The sequence below is a fragment of the Marmota monax genome, unplaced genomic scaffold (assembly GCF_021218885.2).
Source record: "Marmota monax isolate L192 unplaced genomic scaffold, Marmota_monax_Labrador192_F-V1.1 WCK01_AAM20220418_F8-fsc00110, whole genome shotgun sequence".
Classification (NCBI taxonomy): Eukaryota; Metazoa; Chordata; class Mammalia; order Rodentia; family Sciuridae; genus Marmota; species Marmota monax.
The window spans coordinates 5,571,413-5,587,573 of NW_026694633.1; the positions used below are offsets into that span (position 1 = coordinate 5,571,413).

Genomic DNA, 16,161 nt, shown 5'->3' on the forward strand with positions numbered 1-16,161 from the left:
TTTGCCGAACACTTCTGTTATTTGAGAATTATTTTATAAATATATTAAATACATTTAAACATATTTGCTTTGGATAGTGGGAAGAACATCACTCGGGAACTTTTACATTTTGTTGATCCGGGGTTTTTTCTAAGAGAAATTCAAGAACAGGCCACGTACATGGTATTTTGCAAGACATTGTAAAAAAATCAGATGTGATTTAGTCAATTAGAAGCACAGAAATGTCCTAAGACCAAGAAATTCTGCGTTCCCAGATGTTCCGACATCTGAAAGTGGCTGTGAGGTGTCAGAGTACAGTGTGGAGATGACAGAACCTGAGGACGTAGCTTCAGAGGTGTACCACGGGCCCGAGCTGGAATGCACAGTTGGCAACCTGCTCCCTGGAACTGTGTATCGCTTCAGAGTGAGGGCGCTGAATGACGGAGGGGTGAGTAGGGTTGGGCACCAGACCACAATGCAAGGTTTTGGCATTTCTGTGTCTTCCCTCCTCCTTACCAACCACTAAAGTGTACATAAAATATTATTTCTGAGTTGATATTGCATGGTTCAGGTAGACCCAGCATAAATAATTTTGTTCCTTTTGCCCTCATATCATTCTATTAAGATAGCACTCAAGGTTAATAAAAAGAATATCATCCCATGTATGTACTTTTGAGTCTTTTTAGGGTATTTTCCTTTTCTCTCATTAACTTTATCATTTGTGGGATGATAATAACACTAATTCTGACAAAAGTCCTCTACTATGTTGTTATCTATGAGTCAACAGTGTCTCAGGTCAGTTTTTAAAACGCACAGGGTAAAGGCTAGGGAGGCCAGCTTGCTTGTATTTGTTATATTTGTTTCAGGTGAAAACTCTAAAACTCTCTGGCCCTTCCTTCTTCTGCTCCATCTGAAGTTTCCAGAAGTTGAGAGTAGATATGTCTATGTTGTCCTCACAGTGGGTTTTTCTTTTTTTCTTTGAAATCGTAGAGCTATCTGGATTTTGAGGGAGATTCATAATGAGAAGGAGATGGCCCAGAAAGTGTGAGAGATTTGGTTGTGTCAGAGATGGAAACAACAGAGGACAGAGGGTGTAGGTAAAGCAAGTTGTTGGTAACAGCTCCCAAAACGGTCAGTGTTTTGTCCAGGTGAACGCCACGCAAATAAGTAGACTTAGTTAATTGACAAAATGTTTAAAAATAAGAAAGGACAGATGATAGTGATAGAACATCACCAGTGACTTGGAGAGTTAATAGAAGTTCTCTGAAGCCTCTCAGAGGTGAAGCCTGTCTATCCGTAGTCAGTTCCATGTCAGCTGGCTGTGGAAATGATTGATTTTAAAGTAGGATATCAAGTTTGTACAGGAGCTAGATTTCTTATAATAATTTCCCATTAGGAAGGAACTTCAAGCCCAGCAGATATTTAAACGAGAGGGAAAAAAGACTAAACATGAAAGGAGCATTGGTGGGAAGAAAAGAAAGCCTGTGACCCCAAACATACAGTTAGGTACATGAAAAGAAGGAGGATGGTCACAGTCAGTGCTGCAGAGACTTTCTCCATTGTGCTCGCCCTTGTCCCCATCGGCTTTCCCAGTGTCTCTGCCATAACAAAGACCCACGTGCAGCAGGGCTGACTGAGTTTCCCTTTCTTGCCCCTTTCACTGATATATTGTCTAAAGAAATTATCTTCGGCCTTGGTTCATTCCTGTTGTACTGGAAGTTAACCATGATGTGTGTGACTAGTCATCTTCTGAGGTTCAGTTCAGACCTTCCCTCCAATCTGGAGTATTTCCCGAGTCTTGTTTTGTTTTAAATTATCCTCCACCCACCACCACCCCTCGCCCATTTGGAAAGCACAGGCACATACTTTCTTAACCTGGAAATCATTTTAGTCTTTGCTCCAACTCTTTGCACTATCAAAATGGGTGGGTTTAGTGGGTTATATCTCTCTCAGAATATGCTCAGTCTCCAGGGACACCTGGCTCTAAGCAGCATGGTCACCAATGATAACATAAAGAAAGATGCCTGGTGCATAAACCTTGGAGCTGGTGAGCACACGGAGAAGGCTTAATGGAGCATTAGTGTTCAAAATAGAAAATACTGGCAACCAGAAGAAATACCCAGAATTTGATAACCAACATTTCCAAGTTGATATTTTTATATATTTTTATCAATTTAAGATTAAATTGCAGAGGGCATCTGACTTAGTTATCTTGGATGTCCTTGGAGAAATGTGAAAGCAAAGTGCTATGTTTTGCAAAGAATTAACTTTTTCCCCTGATGTCTTAATAAGGGAAAAATGTTTAGTAAGCCAGCTTTCTAATTTTTTTGAATAAAAAACAGACATGTGTAATAGACATCTATCTACCTCTCCGGGAACTACCTGCAAGAAAAAACCTGATATACACCTTTAGGTAATATTTTTGAATCAGTTGTGTTGAGGATGTCACCCTAAGCCTTTATTTAGTTAGCTAGCCCTTTTAGATGCACACACATGCACAAATACACACACATATAAAAGCATATTTGTGTTCTTCTCTTTCAGTACGGTCCCTATTCTGATGTGTCAGAGATTACCACTGCCACAGGGCCTCCTGGACAATGCAAAGCACCTTGTGTTTCTTTTACTCCTGAGGGCTGTGTGCTAGTGAGTTGGGAGGTAAGTTGTGTACATGTCCTGCATCAGTTTCTGTTCCTTCTGCTTTACCCCACATGGGGAATATGAGGAATCTACGAAGCCCAAATTTGTGTAGGTGATTTTCCCCACCTCTGTATATAGTAATCTCCCTTGGCACTTGGTTGTGTCGTTTAATTTAGAATTGTAAAAATGATCATTTAGATTGAGTGTGTCTTTCATGCCTTTATTTTATGTATGTTTTTACAATATCCAAGGTGTGTTGCTCTTATCCCTAGTTAAGTTAGTTGAACGTGGACATGGTAGGATGTTTTTCTCAATGGGATTGTTAACTACTTGAATTTCTGCTCTCCAGAGCCCTGAAAGCTGTGGTGCTGACATCTCGGAGTACAGGTTGGAATGGGGAGAAGACGAAGAATCCTTAGAACTCATTTATCATGGAACGGACACCTGCTTTGAGATAAAAGATCTGTTGCCTGCTGCGCAATACTGCTGTAGACTTCAGGTAGGTGGACATTATGCAGACAGTACTCACAAGGACAAGCCTTCTGAGAAGGATACTTCAAGAAATCAACTCAAAGGCTGTCAAGAGGGATGATGGTGGGGACGAATCCTTTTAAATAAAAGTAAATGTGATTGTTTGGGTATTTGGCAGCTAGTTTCTGCTTCTCTAGGAGGCTCTAACTTGTAAGAACAAAACCAGATTCTTCTCTGCCATGCTTCTCACTGGAAGTATCTTGAACTTGAGGGTTTTTCAGTTCACTGAATGACTGAGTCCAAAGGAAGGTGGCACATGGCTCCTTGGGAAGGATGCCTTCTGATTGCCCTGAGGCGTACACTTCAGTGGGAAAGCCACTTAGAATGACAAAAGACAGAATATGGGGCCAAAACCAAATATGAGAGTAATTTATACCAATCTGCCTTAGATCACGTTCAAGGCTGGTTGTCTATAAGCTTCCACTTGGGAGTCCAAGTAGAGGAGCATCTGGAGCAAGGAGTCTTCAGAGTGACAGTAATCACGGGTTTACTTTTACTTCATCCTCCTGGATTGATGATCTTTTCCCTTTGTAAATCCTTAGTATTCTGAGAAAACAGGGTCCTTGGTCTCTTCCCATTTGTTCAGCACAGTTTCTTGGCACTACTTTGTGCCAAGATCAAAGGACAGAGAGATGAATCGTATGTGGTGCAGACCTGGGAGAGTTCTCTCTTCACACACATGTACTTGTGGATAGAGGAGCAAAGATGGGAGACTTAGAGTCCCACCTGACTTAAGTTATGGGTCACGCTCCTTGTTGGTAGTGCACCCAGTGTGTTTTTGAAGTGGCCTTTTTGAAGAAGGTATTCCTTTCATATGTTAATTTGCCCCATCAAAGGAAGTTTCTTTTTGTTAACTCTGAAGCCTGTTTTATCTCAAAACATTTCTGATTAAACTCTTGTTGGGAGCATCCTTCCTTCCTTCTCCAGTGCAGCACCTGGGATGCCATTATCCTTCTGTCCATGAGTCAGTGTCCCCGAATATTATCTGATCTTCATAATACTGGTGCTGAGTCATTGGGAAAGGTTAAATTATGCGCCACTCTCCTGCTTTTGGAACAGGCTAGATATAAATAAAGAGCTGTCTGCCACCACAAAGAGCTTTTTGAGTTTTGGCATCTCTTCAATATGTTCTCCTACTTCCCTTTCTCTTTTCAGGGCGTATGTTCTCATTTAGCATGACTCTCCAAAACTGCATTGTCAAAGATACAGTGATCTGAATAGAACCTGCATAATAACCTTGCCTCTCTGTATTGACAATCAGGAGTAGAAAATATCTGTAAATGTCTGTTCTTGTTATAAAATAAGACCCTGTGAAAGGGGATAGCACTTCTAAGACCACATTGGTTTGCTAAAGAAGTGTTGTTAGGAAAAGAATTTCCATCTGTATAGGTTTCTTGAATCTGTGGACCACATATGCATTGTGTTCATTTGAAATGACTGGAAAGTTAGGTTAAACCCCATAAGTAAGTCATGTTAAATCTGATTTTTTTTAATATCTGGCAAATAAAAAATAAATAACCTATACTGGGTTTTCTAAAAATTGAGTGAAATTTTTCTTGTTTTACCAAGGATTTTTTAAATTTTTGGATTCTTTTAAGAAGTAACAAAGTAATTCTAGTCCTAGGAGGCAGGTTTATATTGTAGTCGTACTATTACTTAGTAAAAGATGCTTTTAAATTTATTTTCCTTTGAAAACTGATAAAAAGAAGTACTATAAATCAAGAAAAAATTAAGCTAGTAAAAGAAAGTAGGATACTGGGTAGAATCCTGAAATAGAAAAAGAACATTACTAGGAAAAGAGAACATTATTGGCAAGGTTTAATCAGATCTGTATGTAGTTAATATGACTGTACCAATGATAATTTCCGGGTTGAGGTCAATATCTGTGGCACATAAAATGTTAATATTAGGGAAAATAAAGTGAGATATATATATATAAGTTCCTCTGTTATTTTTGTAGCTTTTTGTAAATCTAAAATCAGTTCAAAATAAAAAGAGCTTTGAAAAAAAATAGGAAAAATGTTATTTTTGTTCAGGATTTTCCCAGTGGGAAGGAAGGGAGGTACCTATTGTTGGCCTGCCATTCGGCCATGATTTTGCTTGTAACCCAGTTTAATCATTGTAATACTTCAGTGAATGAGGTGTTACACTCCCCATTTTGTGGCTGAGGAAACTCTCAGACAGGGTAACTTGCTTAAGGTTACGTATTTGTTAAATGATAGACTCACGTTTGAACTAACTCCAACTCTAAAAAGCCGTATCCCTTTCCTTATATTGTATGATGATACAAGCAGAGACTTAGTTGACATGAACACTGGGCTCCACAACATCTTATTTTTCTGTCTGAGATAAATTTATATCGAAAAATAAAATCTCTACCATGCGCAAGGCACTGAGTCGATCCCAGCACCACCAAAAAAAAAAAAAAATCATCTCAAAATATAGATTCTTGAAATGATTTGTGACTTTAAAATTCATCCCAATAGAGACTCAGGATATTTTCATGAAACACGATTAGCTATCACAAAATATTACCATAGAGTTTGAGAGTGAGTGAATGCGTAAGCTTGCTTGGAGTCGTATATTTTGTTTTAGACTTTTGATTTAAGAGCTTAGACTTACTTCCTTTAGTTTTATGATTTGTCTTTATAGCTTTCTTATGGAGTTAAAGAGAATGAGGTTTATAAGAAGGTTGCCAAATGTTTAAGAAAAAAAAAATATGACATCTATTAAGCACATACTCTGTCAGTTCCAGCTCTCAGAAATACCACAGTGAACCAAACAGGCAACCTCACACTTATGGAACCTGTATTCTAATCAGAGAAGTAAATACATAAATTATCTACTATGTTGACGATCAGTGTTTCAATGAAATATAAAGCAACAAAGGAAAAAACAAAACAAGAAGGATCCCAAGGATCAGAGTGCAAGGGTGATTGCAAGTTTAAATAAGTGCTTCAGAGAGGGCTCCCAGAAAAGGTACCATTTGAGAAGGTTTGAAGGAGATGGTTGAGTGAACTGTGCAGAATTCTGGGGTAAAAGCTTTCTAGACATAGGGAGCAGCATATGCAAAGGCCCTGAGGCAGCAGCAAATTTAGTGTTCCTGTGGGACTACAAAGAAACCCTTGTAGTTAGAGCAGAGTAAGTGAAAGGAAGAGTAGCAGGCAATAAAGTCAGAGTGCTAATGGGTTTTTTTAGAAGGATGCTGATGAGCAGATAGGGTCTGTAGGCATTTGTAAGGACTTCCAAGTTTATTTTGAATAAAATGGAAAGCCACAGAAGAAATTTGAACTAAAAACCTTGACTGCATCAATCTGATTGCTGTGAATACAGATTATGGGGCAGGGACTGACACAGAAACCAGTAAGGAGGTCATTGCATTAAGTAGATGAGAAAGTGTAGCAGGACTGGGATGGTACCAGATGGGCTTGTGGCCCAGACATAAGGTATGAGGGAGAAACTGGCATCCAAGGAAACTCAAGAGTTATGACTTGAGCGACAGGGAGGATGGAGAAGACCACAGGAGGTGCAGTGAGAACTTTTGTAAGGAGGAGTGGAGCACAATCAGGGGCCCTCTGGGTAGTTTGACATGTAAATGGAGATGGTCGATGGCAGTTGGATACAGCTACATTAGTCTGCAGTCAGAGCTGAGGTCAGAGCTACACATGTGAATCCGAAGGTAAAATATTAATGACATTCATGCTCTAGACAAGATGAGACCTCCAAGAGTTTAAAAAGAGGTAGAGTCCTGAGCTCGGGCATCCAGCAGGAGTAAGGGCAGTGGTAGCAACCAGCCAAGGAGATTGAGGAGAAGCAGCAGATAAAGCAGGAGAAACAAGAGCATAGTGTCCTGGAATCCACGTCCATCGGTGTTGCCAGAGCCAGGCATGCTCACCAGTCAGCTACTGCTGTCCAGTAAGGTCAGATGGGGACCATGAATTTCCATCAGATACAAGTTTATCGTTCATGTGGAAAATGGTAAATACTATTTTAAAATCCCTATTGCTGTTCCCCAGCAGCACTGGCTTTAGAAGTAAGATAACTAGATTCCAGTCTAAGGTTTGCCTCTAAATCTGAGGCCAAAATTATTTAATCTGACTGAGGTCCTTGCACTTTAAAAGACAGATAAGAGGGCTGGGGATGTGGCTCAGTGGTAGTACACTTGACAAGGAGGCACAAAGGCCCCAAGCTCAATCCCCAGCACCACAGAAGGAGAGAGAGAGAAGAACACTTACCATTTTATATCTATCCCATGTTATTGTGAAGACAGTACATTATGATCTGTGAGCTAAAGTGGGCCGTGCAAATAAAAAGTGTAGTTTTAAAATGATTAAAGGTGATGATATACCCATATTATCTTTTGCTTTATTAATGGAAGAAAGATGTGATTGGCAGTTTTTGGAAAGTGGTTATTAGATTAAAATAAACATTCTCTCTCTATTACTGTCTAGAAACAGAACAGACTACTTTACATCACCTAGAATGTGCTCATGGTTTGATGTGGCCTTTGCCTCCTTCTTCTGTCTTTCAGGCCTTCAATCAAGCCGGAGCAGGGCCGTACAGTGAACTTGTCCTTTGCCAGACACCAGCATCTGCCCCTGATCCCGTCTCCACTCTCTGTGTCCTGGAGGAAGAGCCTCTCAGTGCCTCCCCTGACTCACCCTCCGTGTGCCTTGTACTGACCTGGGAAGAACCGTGCAATAATGGGTCTGAAATCCTCGCCTACAACATTGACCTTGGAGATGCCAGCATTACCGTGGGCAACACCACCACCCATGTTGTGAAAGGTCTCCTTCCAGAAACCTCCTACCGGTGAGTGCAGGAGAGTAGAAGTAAAGCCATGCTGACTGCTCAGCCCTGGGGGCTGCACATCCTGAAGTCTAAGAGCCAAATCTAAGGGTTCTAGCCATTCTTACACTGGAGGGTACTAACTGCAAATATGGCTTAAAAATTTGCATTGCTTTCTACTTATTGAGTCAGTTAAAAATTCATACAATTCTTAACCTCTGAAAGAGAATTTTAACTGCCACTTAAAATCAGTAATTCTTGACCACTTCTTTTCTCTGTGGTACTGGGAACTGAACTCAGGGTTGTTCTGCCACTGAGCTACACCCCAGGACCCCCTCCTGCTTTTGAGACAAGGTCTTGCTAAGTTGCCCAGACTGGCTTCAAACTTGTGATCCTCCTGCCTCAGCCTCCTGAGTTACTGCGATTACAGGCATGTGCCACCACAGACAGCCCATCACTTTTGTTCTTTGTGTGTTTTCACAGTGATTCATCTCATTCTGTGGCCACCTTGGTCCCCACCTGGAAGCAGGGCACTCCCATTCTTCTCAGTCCCCCATAACAGAGACAGTATTACAGAGCATTTATGATATAGATTTTACTCAGAATTTCACAAGAGGCCCGGGAAAACAATTACCTCACACACAATTGCACAAGCCCCAGTTAACATCTGCATTCTCTCCCCCAGAGCTGCTAACCTGGGAGCACCTTCCTCTTCTCACACTCCTATTTCTCCTTTGAGGCCCTTCAAAATTTCAAATAATTCAGCTCTGTCCCCAGGTTGCTAAAGCCCACTCAAAGCAAAAAGTGTGCAATTAGCAAGACCACATCATTAGAAGAAGTGCAGGAACCATCTCTGGTTATTCAAGTGTGCCCCAGAAGGGCTCCTGTGTTTTAAGGAGGTGTGAGAGCGAATGGCCTCAGACTGCAGCCATGAGCTAGATGTCTCTAGGCAATAAACTTATTCTGTGAGCCCCAGTTTCTTCTGCAAAATGATAACAAGGATTTACTTTTTCATCATTTTGTAAAGAATAAGTGAGTATCAAATGCTTCTAATAGGGCCCAGCAGGGCATTGCAAGTGCACATCAGTGAAACATTATAGTTTGATCAACATCAAGATCCTCATCCAGAAAAAAATTAGCTCTCTTCAGTAGGGCAAGGGAGTGAAGGGCAAGAGATTAACTTGCTGCCAGAAGAGGGGCTTCTCATTTTACCTATTTTTTTTTTCTGCAGAGCTTACTGGTTCTGTGGTCTAATAGACTAGGATTTTTTTCCCCCAGGAACTAAAGAAAGAAATCAGCTAATCAGCTGAAGATAACAAAAATCCAACCTGACATATTGTATTATCTTTGCCTCTGTTTCCCTCTTACCAGATCTTTCTTTTATGAGTAATTTATGTATTTGTTTTGCTTTCCAGAACAATGGCAGACTTTTTTGTTTGTTTATACACTCTCATTCTTTTAAGAACTTGCAGTTGAGCTCATTGTGCACTGTGGCTTTATCCAACACTCTCCGCCAGCCTTCAGAGCACTCACAGATTTGAGGTACTCTTAAGTAACAAGCCAAGAGGTGGTCACAATGTTATTTTCACCAAACGATGAAAATAACATTGTACACAAAGTCCTATTGGAGTTTCAGAGAGGATGATCCTTGCTTCAGAATGGTCAGGATAGTTGAAGATAGGACTTGAGAGCTTGGCATGTAGCTCAGAGGAAGAGCACTTTCCCGGCATGCATAGGACCCTAGGTTTGATTCTTAGCACCACACACATGAAAGAGAGAAGTAAGACTTGAGATGGAAACTGAATAAAGGGAGTGTACATACACAAAGAGGCAAGATGAGGGCACTGTTTCATTTTTAGTTTTTAGCCAATCCCAGAAAACCTTTTTCACCCCTGTTAATCAATTTTTCAGTGCCTGTGTCCAAAGCACTGGGTTCAGGTGCTCAGGAAATCCAGAGATGATTAAACCCAGATTCTGACCTCAGGGAATTTCCCCAGTGTGGATGCTCTAAGAATATCTGACCATGAAGTCAACCTGCTGCAGGAAGTGACCGAGGGATTCCATCTCCCAGCTGTTTCTAGGAGACCAGGTGTCAAGTGTTGTCCACTTTGATCCCTCAGGCCAGAACTTTGCAAAAGCTACACTTGTACAGACTTACAGGAAGTTTTTTGTCTTCTCCAGTCTGCACCCATCTCTACCCCAGAGAGGGCTCAAAGCCTTAGGTCAGTCCTATGAACATTCAGGTCCTAAGTTTATAAAGGGACTTTGGGGCAAGGTGTTAGGCCAAGAATTTCCCTTTTTCCTGACACTGGGCTTAAATAATTATAAAACTTTAAGATTTGTGTAAGGTAATACTGGCGGTCTGTTGATTTGCTAATCAATCTACAATAAAATGACTTAGAAAAAGAAATCTAGAGCTCAAAGGCTCAAATGAATGATGGATATTGAGAGTCTGTTTACAGAAAAACCAATTATAGTTCAAATGATCAAAAAATGTCTTCCTTTTAAGTGGCTGATGTAAAAACATGTTAGTACCTCAGAGGTTAATTCTGTTATGGAGAAGATGAAATGGTTTAATAATATAGGAACTATGGAAAGCTTAGATTAGAAAGTTAAATTTATTTAATGACAGTATAAATAATTTAGTACTACTGTGCTAGGGCTAGTATAGTATACTGAGCTGGAGAGAAAGTCATGTTTGGAGATATTACCTGTTAGCTTTACAGGGTGACTTACAAGATCCTGTTTTAGACAGATTGCATGAAAATTAAACAGCTATAGGAAAGACGCATCTTTGGCCCTAATCACTGCATGAATTCTTGGCCAAAAAAAAAAAAACAGTTTGGCCCAAGTCTTTGTATTTTAGGCTATTAAAATAATTAATAATTAAGGTCAACCATTATACATTAGGAATTTAGTTTTCTGTTCATGGTTGGGTTCTCTAAGTACTATATGGTAGAATTCTGGTCATCCCCACAGCCTTATAATATTATGTTTCAAAAAAACAATTGCAATAGTTATAGTGACATACAAAATGAGTATTTCAAGGAACTAGGGGTGTAATTTTGGTCCAATCGTTTTTATCTCACCCTTTTCTGTCCCATAAATTGATTGAAATATAAGTGAACAGATCGTGATTTTCTAGACAAAAATGTAGACTGAAACATTTTAAGCAGGCCATGGAGCTTTGATAAAGGAAGGACTTGTGTTTTTTTTGTGTTGTTGTTTTTTTGTTTTCTTAATTTTGTTTGTTTTGTTTTTGACTTTCAGCAGTTACACATTGTTCTCACAGAGAGCTTATTCTTTCTCCTTGTGGTGAGGAAAGGATTGTGAACCTCTATAATGAATCTACTGAGGCAGAAATGGGTTTTCAGCAGATGTGTCATTTCTCTTTTGGTACTTGTATTGTCCCTTGGTTTGCTGACAGGCCCTGGATTGGAATTTCAATGCTGGTTTTTGTTATTGTTGTTTTTATACTACTGGGGACTAAACCCAGGTGTGCCCTACCATTGAGCTACATCCCCAGCCCTTTATATATATTTTTTTATTTTGAGACAGGGTTTCACTAAGTTGCTGAGGCTGACCTCAAACTTGAGATTCTCCTGCCTCAGCCTCCCATGTAGCTGGGATTACAAACATGCACCCCTGCTATAATGGTGTTCTTTTTAAAGACATTACTTTCAAGTGTAGAAGTGAGTTTGAAATTTAATTTGTGTTTTAGTTTGAAAAGAGAAAAAAAAGTTACTAGAAATGGCTTTCCTTTGAATGCGTCCAGCCACGTAGAGCTATACATAACCTTTGTGAGGTGAAGGAGGCCTGGGTCTCCTGGTATAGCCCCTTCTCAGCTCTGGGCCGAGCATCCCCAGGGACCATGGTATTGTTCCAGCTTCATCTAAACTCAGACCCCAGGACTAGAGTGTAGCTCTCGAGGTGTGGCTCCTGGACCAGCAGCAGCAGCATCACACTTACTCATTAAAATACCAATCATCAGGCCCCGCCTCAGCACTGCAGAATCAGAAGCCTAGGGATGGGGCCTAGTATTATGCTTTATTAGCCTCTCAGGATAATTTGGTGCAAGTTAAATTTGAAAACCACTACCCTAGAGCAATAATTCTTAAATGTCAGTGTGAATCAGTTGCCTAGAGAATCTTTGCCAAATACCAGTGTCTGAGTCCCACTCTTGTAGAACATGATTAGTAGGCCCAGAAGGGAACTAAACATCATTTTCTTATAAAATGTCAGCTGTCTCTCAGCGAACTGTCACCATCATCCAAATCTTAGCTCAGAACAATTCCTGCTTCTTGATGACCTCTCCATCTGTGGTGCTCAGATCTCTGGGGATGGTATGACGGTCTCAGAGCAAAACAGGGCTGTTACCTTCCTACTTCTGTATCCTGAGCAATTAGTAAAGTTGCCCAAGATTCCCTTTTTTGGCAATCTCATTATATGTCTGACTCATGATAAGCTGGCAAACAACGCAAATGTAAAGTAGATTTATTTCTTGTGCTCATTTATGCTTTTTGCTGAGTAAAAAGAGAATGAAAACATTATTTTTTTCCTTTCTATGTGATAAGTGCTGTGTAAGTGAATCATAGATCCTTTCACTGTGACAAGATGAGGTGGCTTTTATTAGGAGGCAAGTTGTAAATAATTCACAAGTAACAAACTGGAGTTACCCTTGAATTCAATCCCTCACTTACTGTCTCTGTGACCTTTGGCAAGGTATTTAAACTCTGTGTGTCTCCATTTCCTTATATGTAAAATGATGGTAACAATTTTAACTACTTGGAAGAGTTGTTGTGTATTAATAAGATTTCAGGCACCTAGTCTAGTGCCCAAAACATAAGCATTTAGTGAATTATCTGTTAGTAACATTTGTAGGGAAGAAATGAGTCAGAAAGCAGGTCACCACCTTGCTGGCTCCTGCATGGACATCTAGCATTTGCTCTAAGCCATGGAAGACACTTAAGGTTTCCCCTAATGCCTAGGTCTTTGATCCATTTTGAGTTGACTTTCATGCAGGATGAGGGATAAAGGTCTAATTTCATTCTTCTACATAGGAATAACCAATTTTCCCATTTGTTAAAAAGGCTATCTTTTTCTTCAGTGTATATTTTTGACACCTTTGTCAAGGATCAGATGTCTGTAAATGTGTGGATTTGTCTCTGTGTCTTTTGTTCTTTACCATTGGTCTATGTGTCTGTCTTGATGTCATTACTGTGCAGTTTTTGTTCCTATAGCTCTGTAGTATAATTTGAAGTTAGATTTTGATATACCTCTACCATTCCTTTTATGGCTTAGAATTGCCTTGACTATTTCGGGTCTTTTATTCTTCCAAATGAATTTTAAGATTGTTTTCTTTTTTCAGTTCTCTGAAGAATGTCATTGGTATTTTGATGGGGATTCCATTAAATCTGTATATTGCTTTTGGTAGTGTGACCATTTTAATAATATTAATTCTCCTTATCCATGAACATGGAAGGTCTTTCCTATCGTCTAAGGTCTTCTTTGATTTTCTATAGTAGACTTCATTATAGAAGTCGTTCACCTCCTTGGTTATATTTATTGCTAAGGGGTTTTGTTTTTGCTTTTTGTTTTTTGTTTTGAGACAATTGTGAGTGGAATTGTTTTTCTGATTTCTTTCTCAGCAGATTCATTGTTGTTATATAGGAAAGCTATTGATTTTTGTATGTTGATTTTATAATTTGCTACTTTGCCAGATTTGCTTCTTAGCTCTTAACAGTCTTATGTCATCATTCCCTGTTATGAGGATTAGGAAGTTATTTTCACACATTACCGTTTTTCACTCTAAAACAAAGGAGACAATACTTGCCTTTGTCCTCACCTCCTTCAGCTTTCTCAGCCTTCAGTACCCAGAGTTCTTCATGTTTTTCCCAGGATACAAGACACCACCCTATTTTATCAGTTCTCAGTTTTATTTCATTTTTGATTGTCCCTTTGTCATTAAAACTAATTAATGTTAGCTCAGTGTATCAGCTGCACAGGAAAATGGTTTTCATGAATTTTTTACTGAAACAAAATGTAGTTTTATAAAAATGGAAGGATAGGTTGAACTGAGTATTTTAGAGTCTAGGTGTTTGGTTTCAGGACTACACACTGTTTGAATAAAGTGAAAACAAACTTGTTGACTTTTCTAAACGTCTGCTTCATTGGCAAAAGGCAGTGGTTGAATTAAAAGTATGGTTTGAAATGATCTTTTGGTCAGATTTGTACCTGTGATAGGTCCAAGTTACGATAGGAAAGTGTGGTGGGCAGAGGAAGGCCTTTGAACCCCTTGAACCTCAAGGGACCAACTCCACATCCCAGTCTGACCCGTGTCCGACATAAAATCAAGGTTAAGTGCCTGCACTTAGCTGTGCTTGTAAATTGGATAAAGTGATCTGCCTCGTTGGACCAGAGTAGAAATTAGAGGCAGTATTGCATGTATCAGATCTAAACTGCATACCCAGTAGCTGCTATGTCATTAGGTCACCTTCCTAAGCTCTTTGAGTTGACTGTAGTGCCATCACCTCTAAAAGCAGAGATCATAGTTCCTACTCCAGAGCGTGTTTTGCAGCTTGTTGGTTGTGGTGCTTTCACTGTTCCTATTCTCATCCGCCCCTGGGCTTTCATCCAGATTGCTTCCCTGGGGGTGGTTTAGGAGGAAGCCAGTCCTCTTGGCCGTAATTCAGAAGAAGGACTGAAACATGTTATCAGCAGGCTGGTCACATCATAGAGTAAGGCATGGCCGTCGTGGGCTAGGAAGGAGAGGTGCCTGTGTGTGCCAGCACTGTGCCCTTCCTCCTGCTTGCTCAGCACACTTCCTGCTCTGTTGGAGGAATAACAGTCTCTGAAGAAATCAGAAGGATAACAGTTCTGCAAATTAGCATTTTAAAGTTCACCAAAGTGCTTTTGGCCACCTTGAATCCTTTTCTGATTGTATCTTGAAGTATAAGATGTTAGAAATTAGTGCCATGCACGGTGGCTCATGCTCATAATCCCAGCTGCCTGGGGGGCTGAGGCAGGAAGATGGCAGATTGAGGACAGCTGGGCAACTTAGCAAGACCTTGAAGTGCTGGGGATGTAGCTCAGGATAGAGCACCCCTGGGTTCAACCCCTCCCTCAGTACCACATACACGCATAAAAAAAAATTAAAAGATATCCCCAATGTCCTTTAGTTAAATAATTCTGTCAGTGTGGCAAATATGATATTGTTCCCTTCTTATAGATGAGAAAACTGTTGCTTAAAGATGTTAGATAATTTCCCTGAAGACCTTCCCCAAAGTGACTGGCAGGATTCCCAAAGAAATTGCACTCCTAAAGAGAATTAAAATGCTGCCACGTTATTTGTTTTGGTGGTAGTGGGTAATGGTGAGGATTGTGTTTTTAAGGCTAAGATTATATGCCTAGCAAATGCTTCTCAGTGAAAGGTCAGAGAATCATAGAGCTAGAGACATAAGGAACTATAGAGGCTTTGGGGAAATAAGTGAATTCACAGAAGAAATAAAATCATCTTGATACTTATATTTTCTGATCTTTAAAAGAAATCCTTAAAAATGACTCATATCTCATAATTTTTGTTATATTTTGTTTAGCAGAGTAGAACAGCAGTTTTAAGCAACTAATGACCTCACTTCCTTTGATGTGTTAAAGTAACTAAGGCCTATTTAAGATGCACAGAGCAAAAGAAAGGCTAAGGCCGCTTGGAGTACAAAATGAGCTTGTCTCAGAAGGACTGTGGGCCAGCAGATGGCAGAAAGCACCTTGACCTCTAGACTCTATTTGCACCTGTGCCTAGGGTAAAGGAAAGGAATGGTGGGTTGAACACTGGAAGGACCTTAAGAGAAATCTTGTAGTTGAGGAAATTTGTTATACCATTGAGGAAAAACCACAACTTACTGTCTGGTTTCTCTTCCTGAGAAGAGAAAGAGGGTAGTCATTTCTGCCATCGTGATGATTTTAAAGATTTTTCCTTTCCAGTGGCAAGAACAGTTGTTATTTTCCAATCATGGGAAGAAAATCTTATATTAATATCATTAAAGCAATTTTATGAGACTCAAGAAGCAAGAATTTTTTAATCTTTCAGTGTTATTCTGAAAGACTAAATTGCTTATAAAAAAGACCTTATGCAAACCCCAGTAAAACAGAATCTAGGAAAAGTAAGGCCCTTTGTAATGGGGTTTTTCTGTACTTTACCACAGATAAGTATTTGCTAAATTCCAC

The 16,161-nt window shown here is 39.9% G+C and overlaps 1 protein-coding gene across 3 annotated transcripts in view; it reads left to right on the forward strand.

Annotated features, from left to right (window-relative positions):
* Fndc3b (fibronectin type III domain containing 3B) overlaps positions 1-16,161 on the forward strand; it is a 334,288-nt gene that overhangs the window by 280,904 nt on the left and 37,223 nt on the right. For all 3 annotated transcript variants that reach the window (XM_046422919.2, XM_046422923.2, XM_046422920.2), the window contains exons 19-22: positions 255-427; positions 2,524-2,637; positions 2,969-3,118; positions 7,682-7,962. In XM_046422919.2, coding sequence (XP_046278875.1) covers positions 255-427; positions 2,524-2,637; positions 2,969-3,118; positions 7,682-7,962 — 718 coding nt within the window. The remainder of the gene's footprint in view (positions 1-254; positions 428-2,523; positions 2,638-2,968; positions 3,119-7,681; positions 7,963-16,161) is intronic.